This window comes from Zosterops lateralis (genome assembly GCF_965231275.1).
Source record: "Zosterops lateralis genome assembly, chromosome: 34".
Taxonomy (NCBI): domain Eukaryota; kingdom Metazoa; phylum Chordata; class Aves; order Passeriformes; family Zosteropidae; genus Zosterops; species Zosterops lateralis.
In genome coordinates, this window is record NC_139794.1 from 1,206,034 (window position 1) to 1,220,985 (window position 14,952).

At 57.8% G+C, this 14,952-nt stretch overlaps 1 protein-coding gene across 1 annotated transcript; it reads right to left on the minus strand.

Annotated features, from left to right (window-relative positions):
• Positions 1 to 637: 637 nt before the first annotated feature.
• On the minus strand, positions 638 to 14,806 carry LOC310921462 (polyunsaturated fatty acid lipoxygenase ALOX15B-like; the record flags this gene model as incomplete). Its single annotated transcript, XM_083881592.1, has 13 exons — positions 638 to 1,069; positions 2,017 to 2,187; positions 3,085 to 3,185; positions 3,964 to 4,085; positions 4,736 to 4,905; positions 5,723 to 5,809; positions 6,375 to 6,578; positions 6,980 to 7,060; positions 9,213 to 9,356; positions 11,959 to 12,131; positions 13,076 to 13,179; positions 14,086 to 14,202; positions 14,742 to 14,806. 13 exons carry the CDS (start codon positions 14,804 to 14,806, stop codon positions 890 to 892), a joined length of 1,719 nt encoding a protein of 572 aa, XP_083737718.1. The 3' UTR covers positions 638 to 889.
• Between the last annotated feature and the right edge of the window lie 146 nt (positions 14,807 to 14,952).

The window sequence follows — 14,952 nt, forward strand, 5'->3', positions numbered from 1 at the left end:
GTATAGACCAGTAACAGCTCCCAGTACAGACCAGTATACCCCAGTAACAGCTCCCAGTATAGACCAGTAATGGCTCCCAGTATACCCCAGTAACAGCTCCCAGTACAAACCAGTCATGGCACTTAATAAATACCAGTAATGGCTCCCAGTATACCCCAGTAACAGCTCCCAGTACAAACCAGTATACCCCAGTAACAGCTCCCAGTACAGACCAGTCATGGCTCTTAATAAATACCAGTAATGGCTCCCAGTACAGACCAGTACAATACTGGACACTGTTTTCGATGTTGGGCCATTTTTGGGGTGATTTTGGGGTATTTTGGGGCTGGTTTTTGGGTGATTTTGGGCTGTTTTTTGGGGTATTTTGGGCTGGTTTTTGGGGGTATTTTGGGCTGGTTTTGGGGTATTTTGGGGTAATTTTGGGTGATTTTGGGCTGGTTTTTTGGGTGATTTTGGGGTGTTTTTTTGGGTGATTTTGGGGCGGTTTTCTGGGTGATTTTTGGATATTTTGGGCTCACATGGCGACATTGTTCTTGATGTTTTTGGGGTCCAGGTAAGGGGACTTTGGGGTAATTTGGGGCTGGTTTTGTTCCATTTTTTTGGCTGATTTTGGGGTTACTTTAAGCTGGTTTTGGGGGATATTTTTGGGTGATTTTGGGGTTATTTTGGGCTGGTTTTTTGGGTGATTTTGGGCTGGTTTTTGGGGATATTTTTGGCTGATTTTGGGGTATTTTTGGTCCGGTTTTTGGGGTGATTTTGGGATATTTTTGTGGTGGTTCTTTTGGTGATTTTGGGGTAATTTTGGGATATTTTTGCTCCAATTTTTGGGGCGATTTTTGGGTTATTTCAGGCTGTTTTTTGGGGTGATTTCGGTGTATTTCGGGGTCTCTCAGATGGCCACGCTGTTCTCGATGTTCTGGGGGTCCAGGTAGGGGTAGGGTCTCTCCAGCCCCTCGTTCCGGGCCCGGATCTCACGGGAAATTCGGCGAAGGCGGCGCCGGAAACGCCGGATCAGCTGCCGGGGGGCGCCCTCCGTGAAGTGACGGTCCGGGTAGTGACCCAGGGGACGCTGGGGGACAATGGGGACAGTGGGGACATTGGGGGGATTGGGGACATTGGGGACATTGGGGGAATTGGGGACATTGGGGACATTGGGGGTGTTGGGGACATTGGGGACAGTGGGGGGATTGGGGACATTGGGGACATTGAGGGGACATTGGGGACATTGGGGACATTAACTGGGATTAACTGGGGATACTGGGAGCACTGGGACATGGGGGACACAGTGAGCTCAGGGGGTTTGGGGTCCCAGGGTTGGGTTTGAGGTGGGTTTGGGGTCTCTGGGTGGGTCTGGGGTCCCGGTTGGGGTGGGATATTTTGGGGAGGGGTCTCACCATGTCCATGGGCTCATTCCGGAGCACCCAGAGCACGGCCAGGGCAGGGCTGGGCTGGATTAGTTTGGGCTGGTTTGGGTCTGGGGTCCCAGGGTTGGGACTGGGGTGGGTTTGGGGTCTCTGGGTGGGTCTGGGGTCCCGTTTGGGGTCAGTTATTTTGGGGAGGGGTCTCACCATGTCCATGGGCTCGTTCCAGAGCACCCAGAGCACGGCCAGAGCAGGGCTGGGGTGGGTTTGGGTTTGGGGTCCCAGGGTTGGGTTTGGGGTGGGTTTGGGGTCTCTGGGTGGGTCTGGGGTCCCGTTTGGGGTCAGTAATTTGGGGAGGGGTCTCACCATGTCCATGGGCTCGTTCCTCAGCACCCAGAGCACGGCCAGGGCAGGGCTGGGGTGGGTTTGGGGTTGGTTTGGGGTCCCGGGATAGGTCTGGGGTGGGTCTGGGGTCCCGTTTGGGGTCAGTAATTTGGGGAGGGGTCTCACCATGTCCATGGGCTCGTTCCTCAGCACCCAGAGCACGGCCAGGGCAGGGCTGGGGTGGGTTTGGGGTTGGTTTGGGGTCCCGGGATAGGTCTGGGGTGGGTCTGGGGTCCCGTTTGGGGTCAGTTATTTTGGGGAGGGGTCTCACCATGTCCATGGGCTCGTTCCTCAGCACCCAGAGCACGGCCAGCACCGTGGCCGTGGTGTTCATGGCCGGCAGAGCCTCCAGGAAATCCTGCTCCGACAGCGCGGCCTTGGAGCGCGGCGGGGGACGGCGCATGGCGGCCGGGGCGTTCGGGGGGAACGCAGAGAGCTCAAACTGATCCCAAAAAATATCAGAGAGACCCCAAATGTGAGAGACTGAGCCCAAAGGGGCGTTCGGGGGGAACGCTGAGAGCTCAAACTGAGACCCCAAAACAGAGAGAGAGACCCCAAAACATCACAGACTGAGCCCAAAGGGGCGGCCGGGGCGTTCGGGGGGAACGCTGAGAGTTCAAACTGACCCCAAAACAGAGAGAGAAACCCCAAAACATCACAGACTGAGCCCAAAGGGGCGGCCGGGGCGTTTGGGGGGAAGGCCAAAAGTTCAAACTGGGAACCCCAAAATGGGAGAGAGACCCCAAAAATATCATAGAGACCCAGAAATGGAACAGAGAAACGCCAAAATGTCAGAGAGGGACCCCAAATGTCACACAGAGACCCCAAAATGTGAGACGGGGACCCCAAAATGTGAGTCGGGGACCCCAAAATGTCACAGGGACCCCCAAAGTGTCAGAGCCCCCCCCAGGCCCCTCCCCCAGCTCCCCCCAGAACCCCAAAACAGCCCCGGGGTCAGGGGTCACCACAGGGTCAGGGGTCACTGAAGGGTCAGGGGTCACTCTAAGGTCAGAGGTCAGGGGTCACTGTAAGATCAGAGGTCAGGGGTCAGTTGGGGTCACTGTAAGGTCAGAGGTCAGGGGTCACTATACGGTCACAGGTCAGGGCTCAGGGGTCAGTGGTCACTGTAAGGTCAGTTGTCAGGGGTCATTCAGGGGTCATAGGTCAGGGCTCATTGATCACTGAAGGGTCAGAGGTCAGGGATCACTGTAAGGTCAGGGGTCACTGTAAGGTCAGTGGTCAGGCAGGTCAGGGTCACTCAGGGGTCAGGCAGGTCAGGGGTCACTCAGGGGTCACTCAGGGGTCACTGTAGGGTCAGAGGTCAGGGGTCAGGGCTGACCTGGCCGCTGTTGGTGGCCGCGTGGTGGGCGGAGCAGGTGTAGATGATGGTGGTGACAAAGGTGACCAGGCCACGGACCGTGTCCAGCTGGGAGGGGACACCTGGGGACAGGGGTCACACAGGGGTCACTCAGGGGTCACTCAGGGGTCATCCAGTCAACAAGGGTCACCCAGGGGTCACTGGGGTCACAAGGGTCACCCAGGGGTGAGGGAGCCCCACCTGAGGTGTCACTTGTCCCCCCCAGGTGTGTCCCCAGGTGTGTCCCAGGCATCCCCAGGTGTGTCCCAGGTGTGTCCCAGGTGTGTCCCAGGTGTCCCCAGGTGTGTCCCAGGTGTGTCCCCCAGGTGTCCCCAGATGTGTCTCAGGTGTGTCCCCAGGTGTGTCCCCAGGTGTGTCCCAGCTGTCCCCAGGTGTCCCCAGGTGTATTTTGGGTGTCCCAGGTGTGTCCCCTGTCCCCTGTCCCCCCAGGTGTGTCCCCAGGTGTGTCCCAGATGTGTCCCCAAAGTGTCCCCAGGTGTGTCCCAGGTGTGTCCCCCAGGTGTCCCCAGATGTGTCCCAGGTGTGTCCCCAGGTGTGTCCCAGGTGTGTCCCCCAGGTGTCCCCAGATGTGTCCCAGGTGTGTCCCCAGGTGTGTCCCAGATGTGTCCCCAAAGTGTCCCCAGGTGTGTCCCCAGGTGTGTCCCAGGTGTCCCCAGGTGTCCCCTCAGGTGTCCCAGCTGTCCTAGGTGTCCCCAGCTGTCCCCAGGTGTATTTTGGGTGTCCCAGGTGTATTTTGGGTGTCCCAGGTGTCCCCAGCTGTCCCCAGGTGTATTTTGGGTGTCCCAGGTGTCCCCAGGTGTCCCCAGGTGTATTTTGGGTGTCCCAGGTGTCAGTGCCCACCTGAGCGGCGCCGTCCCAGGAATCCCCTGTGGAAGATCTCCCCGACCCAGGCCTGGAGCTCGGGGTCAGCCCGGACAGAGGAGTCACAGGGGTAGTACAGGGCCAGGACCCCCCGGACAAACCTGGGGACAGGGGGGACAATGAGGGGACATTGGGGACAGGGGGGACATTGGGGATATTGGGGACACTGGGGACATTAGGGACACTGGGGACATTAGGGACACTGGGGTCACAGGGGTAGTACAGGAACAGGACACCCTGGACAAACCTGGGGACAGTGAGGGGACAGTGAGGGGACAATGGGGACAGTAGGGACATGGGGACATTGGGGGCATTGGGGACATTGGGGACATCGCGGGGATCAGGGACATTGGGGTCACCAAGGCAGTACAGGGCCACCACCCACCCCTGCCATGAACCTGGGGACACTGGGGACATCACTGGGGACACGGGGGACGTTGGGGGCACTGGGGACATTGGGGACATCAGTGGGGACGTTATGGGGATTGGGGTCATTGAGGACATTGGGACACTGGGGACATCACTGGGGACATTGGGGACAATGGAGACACTGGGGACATTGGGAGCACTGGAGACAGTGGGGGGATTGGGGACAATGGGAGGATTGGGGACAATGGGGGGATTTGGGTCATTGAGGACATCGGGGACATTGAGGACATCACTGGGGACACTGGGCACACTGGGGACACTGGGGACATCACCGGGGACATGGGGGACACAGGGGACACCGGGACCCCGGCTCTGTCCCCACCTGCGGATGGCCCTCCACACCTTGGTGGCGTCCTGGCCGAAGTGGTGGCGTTTGGTGGCCGTCACCCCGCGGTGCCGCAGGTCCCGGGGCAGCACCAGCGACCGCCAGCGCAGCGCCCGCAGCCCCCGGGCCACCAGCGCCAGCAGCCCCCGGCGGCCCAGGGACACCGCCTGGGGACATGGGGGACATCAGGGGACATCAGGGGACATGGCAATGACATCCCATCACACCCAAATCCCGGTAATTCCCACCCAAACCCTGCCCCAGCAGCGCCAGCAGCCCCCGGCGCCCCAGGGACACCGCCTGGGGACATGGGGGACATCAGGGGACATCAGGGGACAGCAGGGGACATCCCATCACACCCAAATCCTGCCCAAATCCACCCAAATCGTGCCACAGCAGCGCCCGCAGCCCCCGGGCCACCAGCGCCAGCAGCCCCCGCCGGCCCAGGGACACTGCCTGGGGACAGGGGACATGGGGGACATCAGGGGACATCAGGGGACATCAGGGGACACCCCATCACATCCTGAGCCCAATAAATCTACCCAAATCCCGGTAATTCCCACTCAAATCCCGAAATTCCCACCCAAATCCTGTCCAAACCCCACACCACCAGTGCCAGCAGCCCCCGCCGGCCCAGGGACCCAAACCCCGCCAACCCCCAGCCCTGGGTGAAGACCCCTCCCCATCACCCCCGGGACCCCCTGCGACCCCCCAGGAACCCCTCAGGACACCCCCGGGACCCCCCCAGGACCCTCCAGACCCCCCAGACACCCCTGGGACCCTCAGACACCCCCAGACCCCCCGCTGCCCCCCCAGGACCGACCCCCCGAAGCCCCCAGACCCCCAGTACCGACCCTGTTGAAGCCTCCAGACCCTCTCAGACCCCCCAAAGCCCCCAGACCCCCCATTAGAGACCCTGTCACAGCCCCCAGACTCCCTCAGACCCCCCAGACCCCCCGAAGCCCCCAGACCCCCATTACAGACCCTGTCGAAGACCCCTCCGGGGTTGAGGAGGAAGCGCCGGGCGAGGGCCCCGATCTGAACCGTGAACCGCGTGTGGGGCACCAGCAGCTGGGGGGTTAAATGGGGAGGGGGCTTTACATGGGGAGGGGGCACCGGGAAATGGGGAGGGGGCTTTACATGGGGAGGGGGCTCCATGAACCGCGTGTGGGGCACCAGCAACTGGGGGGGATCATTAATATGGGGAGGGGGCTTTACATGGGGAGGGGGCTCTGGGGAATGGGGAGAGGGTGTTAAATGGGGAGGGGGTGGATTTTTTGGGGTGGGTTTTTGGGGTTGGGTTTTTCAGGGTGGGTTTTTTTAGGGTGGGGGGTCTTTGGGATGGGGGTTTTTCAGGACAGGATTTTTCAGAGTTGGGGTTTTTTGGGGTTGGGTTTTTCAGGGCGGGGATTTTTCAGGACAGGAATTTTTGGGTTTTTTGGGGTTGGGTTTTTCAGGGCGGGGATTTTTCAGGACAGGAATTTTTGGGTTTTTTGGGGTTGGGTTTTTCAGGGCAGGGATTTTTCAGGACAGGAATTTTTGGGTTTTTTGGGGTTGGGTTTTTCAGGGCGGGGATTTTTAGGCTGGGGGTTTTTAGGACAGGAATTTTTGGGTTTTTTAGGGTGTTTTTGTGTACCTTGAAGAGCGGGTGCTGCGGGGCCAGCTGCCTGAGCGTGGCCAGGGCAAAGACCTCCCCCAGCAGGTGAGCCCGGAGCAGGTGGGTGAGCCCCTCGTGCACCTGGAACTCGGCGCTGCGCACCCAGGCCTTGGCCAGGGCCCACACCCACGGAGGGTCCCCGGGCAGGAAAATCGGGGACTCGGGGCCCGGCTCCTGAGACAGCTGGGGGGACAAAATATCCATGGGGGACCCCAAAATATCCATGGGGACACTGAAATATCCATGGGGACACCCCAAATATTCATAGGGACATCCCAAAACACAAAAAGGTTCAAAAGGAAACCCAGAATGGTCAAGAGAAAACCCAAAATGGTCACGGGGACACCCCAAAACCCAAAAGGTTCATAAGGAAACTCAAAATATCCATGGGGACACCCTGAAATCCAAAAGGTTCATAAGGAAAACCAAAAGTTTCATAGAGAACCCCAGAATGGTCATGGGGAACCCCAAAAGGGCCATGGGGACACCCCAAAAGGGCCATGGGGGACCCCAAAAGGGCCATAGGGACACCCCAAAGCCCCCAGGGACACCCCAAAGCCCCCCGGGCACTCGGCGCTGCGCACCCAGGCCTTGGCCAGGGCCCACACCCACGGCGGGTCCCCGGGCAGGAAAATCGGGGACTCGGGGCCCGGCTCCTGAGACAGCTGGGGGGACCCCAAAATCAACATGAGCACCCCAAATATCCATGGGGACACCCCAAATATTCATAGGGACACCCCAAAACCCAAACGGTTCAAAAGGAAACCCAAAATGGTCAAGGGGAACCCCAGAATGGTCAAGGAAAAACCCAAAATGGTCATGGGGACACCCCAAAACCCAGAAGGTTCAAAAGGAAACTCAAAAGGGCAGAGGGAGCCCCAAAAATGGTCAAGGGGCAGCTCAAAATCCAAAAAGTTCATAAGGAAACCCAAAAGGGGAGAGGAGACCCCAAAATATTCACAAGGACACCCCAAAACCCAAAAGGTTCAAAAGGAAACCCAAAAGGGCAGAGGGGACCCCAAAAATGGACAAGGGGCAGCACAAAACCCAAAAGGTTCATAAGGAACCCCAGAATGGTCAAGAGAAAACCCAAAATGGTCACGGGGACACCCCAAAATATCCATGGGGACACTCCACAAGTCAAAAGGTTCATAAGGAACCCAAAAGGGCAGAGGGAACCCCAAAATATCCATGGAGACACCCCGAAATCCAAAAGGTTCATAAGGAAACCCCAAAGGGACAGAGGGGACCCTAAAAATGGTCAAGGGGCAGCACAAAACCCAAAAGGTTCATAGGGAACCCCAGAATGGTCAAGAGAAAACCCAAAAGGTCGGTGGGGACACCCCAAAACCCAAAAGGTTCATAAGGAACCCCCAAAGGGTAGAAGGAACCCCAAAATGTCCATAGAGAGACCCCAAAACCTAAAAGGTTCAAAATGAAACCCCAAAACATTCATAGGGACACCCCAAAGCCCAAAAAGGTTCATAAGGAAACCCGAAAGGTCCATGGGGACACCCTGAAATCCAAAAAGGTCATAAGGAAACCGAAAACAGCAGAGGAGACCCCAAAAATGGTCAAGGGGCAGCTCAAGACCCAAAAGGTTCAAAAGGAAATCCAAAAGGGCAGAGGAGACCCCAAAATATCCATGGGGACACTGAAATATCCATGGGGAGACCCGAAATATCCATGGGGACACCCCAAAACCCCAAAAGGTTCATAAGGAAACCCAAAAGGGCAGAGGGAGCCCCAAAAATGGTCAAGGGACACAAAGAAATTCAAAACGTTCATAAGGAAACCCAAAAGGTCCATTGGGACACCCTGAAACTCAAAAGGTTCATAAGGAAACCGAAAAAGGCAGAGGGAACCCCAAAAACGGTCCATGGGGACACCCCAAAACCCAAAAGGTTCATAAAGAAACCCAAAAGGGCAGAGAGGATCTCAAAATATTCATGGGGAAAGCCAAAATGGTCAAGAGGAAACCCAAAAGGGCAGAGCGACACCCCAAAATATCCATGGGGACACCCCGAAACCCAAAAGGTTCATAAGGAACCTCCAAAAGGGCAGAGGGGACCCCAAAATATCCATAGGGACACCCCAAAGGTTCATAGGGACACCCCAAACCCTCAGGAGGACCCCAAAATATCCATGGGGACACCCCGAAACCCAAAAGGTTCATAAGGAACCTCCAAAAGGGCAGAGAAAACCCCAAAATGGCCAAGGGGAACCCCAAAATGGGTTCCCAAACCCCCCATCCCCATTCTCAGCTGCCCCCCCCCCCCCAAATTTCAGATTTTCCTCCCCAAATTCCAGATTTTCACTCCCAAATTCCAGATTTTGCCCCCCAATTTTCAGATTTCCCCTCCAGACCAACCCCCCATTTTCGGGGTCCCCCTGGGATGATTTTGGGGTCCCCCAGGTGTATTTTGGGGTGGTTTGGGGTCTCACCTGGATGGGATAAAAACCCCAAACCCCATTCCAGCCCCCCAAATTCCAGATTTTCACCCCCAAATTCCAGATTTCTTCCCCAAATTTCAGATTTTCCCCCCAAATTCCAGATTTTCCCCCCAAATTCCAGATTTTCACCCCCAAATTCCAGATTTCCCCCCCAAATTCCAGATTTCACCCCCAAATTTCAGATTTTCACCCCCAAATTCCAGATTTCCTCCCCCAAATTTCAGATTTTGCCCCCCAAGTTTCAGATTCTCCCCCAGTTTTTGGGGTCCCCCTGGGGGGTATTTGTGTCCCCCCATTTCGGGGTCCCCCAGGATGATTTTGGGGTCCTCCCAGGTGTGTTTTTGGGGTGTTTTGGGGTCTCACCTGGATGGCCAGGGGCAGCATCTCGCCGTCGGGGCGCTGGTGCAGGAGGCACAGGGGGGCGGCCAGGAACGTGGGGCGGCCGTCGATGAGCGCGGTGGGGAGTCCCCGGAGCACCCCGTAATCCGCCAGGTACACATTGCCTGCCTGAACCCCAAAATTAACCCCAAAACAGCCCAAAATTAACCCCAAAACAGCCCCCGGAGCACCCCGTAATCCGCCAGGTAAACATTACCTGCCTGGGCCCCAAAAATCCCAAAATTAACCCCAAAACACCCCAAAATTAACCCCAAAACAGCCCCCGGAGCACCCCGTAATCCGCCAGGTAAACATTGCCTGCCTGAACCCCAAAATCCCCAAAATTAACCCCAAAATTAACCCCAAAACAGTCCCCGGAGCACCCCGTAATCCGCCAGGTACACCGTGCCTGCCTGAACCCCAAAATCCCCAAAATTAACCCCAAAATTAACCCCAAAATTAACCCCAAAACAGCCCCCGGAGCACCCCGTAATCCGCCAGGTACACTGTGCCTGCCTGGGCCCCAAAATCCCCAAAATTAACCCCAAAATTAACCCCAAAACAGCCCCCGGAGCACCCCGTAATCCGCCAGGTACACCGTGCCTGCCTGGGCCCCAAAATCCCCAAAATTAACCCCAAAACACCCCAAAACAGTCCCCGGAGCACCCCGTAATCCGCCAGGTACACATTGCCTGCCTGAACCCCAAAATTAACCCCAAAATTAACCCCAAAACAGCCCAAAATTAACCCCAAACCAGTCCCCGGAGCACCCCGTAATCCGCCAGGTACACCGTGCCTGCCTGAGCCCAAAAATCCAGAGAACCCCAAAAATGGGAGGTGAAAACCCCCAAAATCCTGGGGTCAAAACCCCCCAAAAATAACCCCAAAACAACCCCAAATCCCAGCGCCCCAAAACCAACCCCAAACACCTGGAAACCCCCAAATCCCGAGGTTCCCATCTCCAAAAGAACCCCCCCAAACATGGGGGTCCCCACCCCATTGTAGGTGCCTGAGATCCCCCCAAATCCTGGAAACCCCAAATCCTGGGACACCCCAAATCCTGGAATCCCCCCAAATCCTGGGACACTCCAAATCCTGGAATACCCAAAAACCTGGGACACCCCAAATCCTGGAATCCCCAAATCCTGGAATCCCCCCAATCCTGGGACACCCCAAATCCTGGGACACCCCAAAGCCTGGAATCCCCAAAAACCTGGGACACCCCAAATCCTGGGACACCCCAAATCCTGGAATCCCCAAATCCTGGGACACCCCAAATCCTGGGACACCCCAAATCCTGGAATCCCCAAATCCTGGGACACCCCAAATCCTGGGACACCCCAAATCCTGGAATCCCAAAAAAACCTGGAACCCCCCAAATCCTGGGGTTACCCCCCCTCATTTCCCAGTTCCCCTCCCGGATTTGGGGTTGGTCTTGGGTTTGGGGGTTTAGGGGTTGGTTTTGGGGTTCTTTTTGGTGGGTTTGTGGTGGTTCTTGGGGTTTTTGGGGTTTGTGAGGTGTTTGAGGTTTGGTTTTGGAGTGTTTGAGGTTGTTTTGGGGGTGTTTGGGGTGATTGAGGTTGGTTTGGGGTTGGTTTTGTGGGGTTTGGGGGGTTTGGAGGGTTATTGGGGTTTTGGGCTGGTTTTGGGGTTCTTTTTGGTGCGTTTGGGGTCGTTCTTGAGGCTTCTGAGGTTTGTGGGGTGTTTGAGGTTGTTTTGGGGAGTTGTTTTTGGGGCTGTTTTTGGGATTTTGGGGGGTTTGTGAGTTTGTGGGTTTTTTGAGATTATTTTTTGGCGTTTTTTGTGGGTTTTTTTTTGCGTTTGGGGTTATTCTTGGGTTTTAGGATCCCTCACCTCCATCTCCTTCTGGAGGGTGGTCCCGGGCCCCAGGGTGGGGCTGGTTTTGGGGTTATTTTGGGGATTTTGGGGTGTTTAGGGTCCCTCACCTCCATCTCCCTCTGGAGGGTGGTCCCGGGCCCCAGGGTGGGGCTGGTTTTGGGTTTATTTTGGGGATTTTTGGGGTGTTTAGGGTCCCTCACCTCCATCTCCCTCTCGAGGGTGGTCCCGGGCCCCAGGGTGGGGCTGTTTTTGGGGTTATTTTTTGGGTTATTTTGGGGGTTATTTTTTGGGTTATTTTCGGTGTTTTGGGGGTTATTTTGGGGTTATTTTGGGGGGTTATTTTTGGTGTTTCTGGGGTTATTTTCTGGGTTATTTTCGGTGTTTTGGGGATTATTTTTGGGTTATTTTGGGGTTATTTTTGGGGGTTATTTTTGCTGTTTCTGGGGTTATTTTGGGGGGATTTTTTGGTGTTTTGGGGATTATTTTTGGGTTATTTTTGGGGTCTTTTGGGCCGGATTTACGGATGGTTTTGGGGCTGGTTTTGGGTTATTTTTGGGGTTATTTTGGGGATTTTGGGGTGTTCAGGATCCCTCACCTCCATCTCCCTCTGGAGGGTGGTCCCGGGCCCCAGGGTGGGGCTGGTTTTGGGTTTATTTTGGGGATTTTTGGGGTGTTTAGGGTCCCTCACCTCCATCTCCCTCTCGAGGGTGGTCCCGGGCCCCAGGGTGGGGCTGGTTTTGGGGTTATTTTGGGTTATTTTGGGGATTTTGGGGTGTTTAGGGTCCCTCACCTCCATCTCCCTCTCGAGGGTGGTCCCGGGCCCCAGGGTGGGGCTGGTTTTGGGGTTATTTTGGGTTATTTTGGGGATTTTGGGGTGTTTAGGGTCCCTCACCTCCATCTCCCTCTGGAGGGTGGTCCCGGGCCCCAGGGTGGGGGCCACCATGGGGGCGGTGACGGGGAAGTTGGGGGGCAGGCGGGGGCAGCGGCGCAGCAGGACGGGGTTCACCCCGCTCAGGAACTGCTCCCCGAAAAACGCGTCCTCCTGCCAGTGCTGCAGCACAAACTCTGGGGACACCAACGGGGACATTGGGGACATCAGTGGGGACATTGGGGACATTGGGGACATCAGTGGGGACAATGGGGACATTGGGGACATCAGTGGGGACAATGGGGACATCAGTGGGGACAATGGGGACACCTCCTGCCAGTGCTGCAGCACCAACTCTGGGGACATGGGGACACATTTGGGGACATTGGGGACACTGAGGACACGTCCCCAGTGTCCCCAATGCATCCCAAATCCCCCAATGTCCCCAATATCCCCAGTGTCCCCAATATCCCCAATGTCCCAAATCCCCCAGTGACCCCAATGTCCCCAATCCTCACAATGTCCCCAGTGTCCCTAAGGTGTCCCCAGTGTCCCCACAGTGTCCCCAGTTTCCCATCAGTGTCCCCAGTGTCCCCAATGTCCCCAGTGTCCCCACCTGTGACAGGGGTGTGGAAGCAGCGGAACACTCGTGTCATGGCCCCCCAGTGTCCCCAGTGTCCCCAGTGTCCCCACAGTGTCCCCAGTGTCCCCAATGTCCCCAGTGTCCCCACCTGTGACGGGGGTGTGGAAGCAGCGGAACACTCGTGTCATGGCCCCCCCAGTGTCCCCAGTGTCCCCAGTGTCCCCAATGTCCCCACAGTGTCCCCAGTGTCCCCTGTGTGTCCCCACCTGTGACGGGGGTGTGGAAGCAGCGGAACACTCGTGTCATGGCCCCCCCAGTGTCCCCACAGTGTCCCCAGTGTCCCCAATGTCCCCAGTGTCCCCACCTGTGACGGGGGTGTGGAAGCAGCGGAACACTCGTGTCATGGCCCCCCAGTGTCTCCAGTGTCCCCAGTGTCCCCAATGTCCCCTGTGTGTCCCCACCTGTGACGGGGGTGTGGAAGCAGCGGAACACTCGTGTCATGGCCCCCCAGTGTCCCCAGTGTCCCCAGTGTCCCCACAGTGTCCCCAATGTCCCCACCTGTGACGGGGGTGTGGAAGCAGCGGAACACTCGTGTCATGGCCTCCAGGCTGGGCCAGGAGCTGGGCCGGGCCAGGAACCCCTTCAGCTTGGCCTCCAGGTTCCTGGGGACACACAGGGGACATTGGGGACACGGGGGACAGCATTGGGGACAGCACAGGGACAGTGGGATAGTGGGGGACAGGGGGACACGGGGGACTGGGAGGATTGGGGACAGTGGTGGGGATTAGGGATAATGGGGACATTGGGGACAGGAGGGACAGCAGGGACAGAGGGGACAGTGAGAACATTGGACAGTGGGGACACTGGGGACATTGGAGGATTTGGGACACCGGGGATGTTGGAGAGGGACACTGGGGACATGGGGGACATCGGGGACATTGAGGACATGGGAGACATCAGGGACATTGGGGACACTGGAGCAGGCTGAGGGCAGTGGGGACATTGAGGACATTGGGGACAATGGGGACGTTGGGGACATTGGGGACATTGAGGACAATGTGGACAGTGGGGACATTTGGGACACTGAGGGGACATTGGGGACACTGGGGACACTGAGGGCAGTGGGGGGAGGGCGTGGGCAGGGGCAGGTTTGGGGTCAGGGGTCAGAGAGGGGTCAGTCAGGGGAGGGTCAGTGGTCACTCAGGGTCATTCAGGGGTCAGGGCTGGGTCAGGGGTCACTCAGGGATCAGGGGTCAGTCAGTGGTCGCTGAGGGGTCACTGAGGGGTCAGTGGTCAGTCAGTGGTCACTGAGGTGTCAGTGGTCACTCAGGGGTCACTGAGGGGTCAGTGGTCACTCAGGGGTCACTCAGGGGTCAGTGGTCACTCACGCGGCACTGCCCCGCAGGTAGAAGGCCGTGGCCTTGGGCAGGGAGTAGCTCAGGTCGGGGTGGGTCAGGATGGGTCAGTGGTCAGTCAGTGGTCACTGAGGTGTCAGTGGTCACTCAGGGGTCACTCAGGGGTCACTCAGGGGTCACTCAGGGGTCACTCAGGGGTCAGTGGTCACTCACGCGGCGCTGCCCCGCAGGTAGAAGGCCGTGGCCTTGGGCAGGGAGTAGCTCAGGTCGGGGTCCAGCGGAGTCCCCGGGGGCAGCGCCCAGGGCAGGCCGGGGGCCACCGGGGCCAGCCTGGGGACAGGACACAGGTGACACATGGGACACACCTGGGACACACACACACCGGGGCCAGCCTGGGGACAGGACACAGGTGACACACCTGACACACCTGGGGACACCTGGGACACACCTGGGGACACACACACACACCGGGGCCAGCCTGGGGACAGGACACAGGTGACACATGGGACACACCTGGGGACACCTGGGGACACACCTGGGGACACCGGGGCCAGCCTGGGGACAGGACACAGGTGACACATGGGGACACACCTGGGGACACCTGGGACACACAGACACACCGGGGCCAGCCTGGGGACAGGGACACAGGTGACACACCTGGGGACACACCTGGGGACACACCTGGGGACACCTGGGGACACCTGGGACACACAGACACACACCGGGGCCAGCCTGGGGACAGGGACACAGGTGACACACCTGGGGACACACCTGGGGACACCTGGGGACACCTGGGACACACAGACACACACCGGGGCCAGCCTGGGGACAGGGACACAGGTGACACATGGGGACACCTGGGGACACACCTGGGGACACGCAGATACACCCCCCCAGAGGTGACGGCGTCCCCTGTCCCCTCACCTGTCTCCATCAGGTGTCACAGAGGTGACAACGGTGTCACACAGGTGACAATATCACCTGTCTCCTCACCTGTATCACCACTGTGTCTGCACCAGGTGTCACACAGGTGTCACACAGATGTCACACACCCCAGAGGTGTCACACACCCCCACAGGT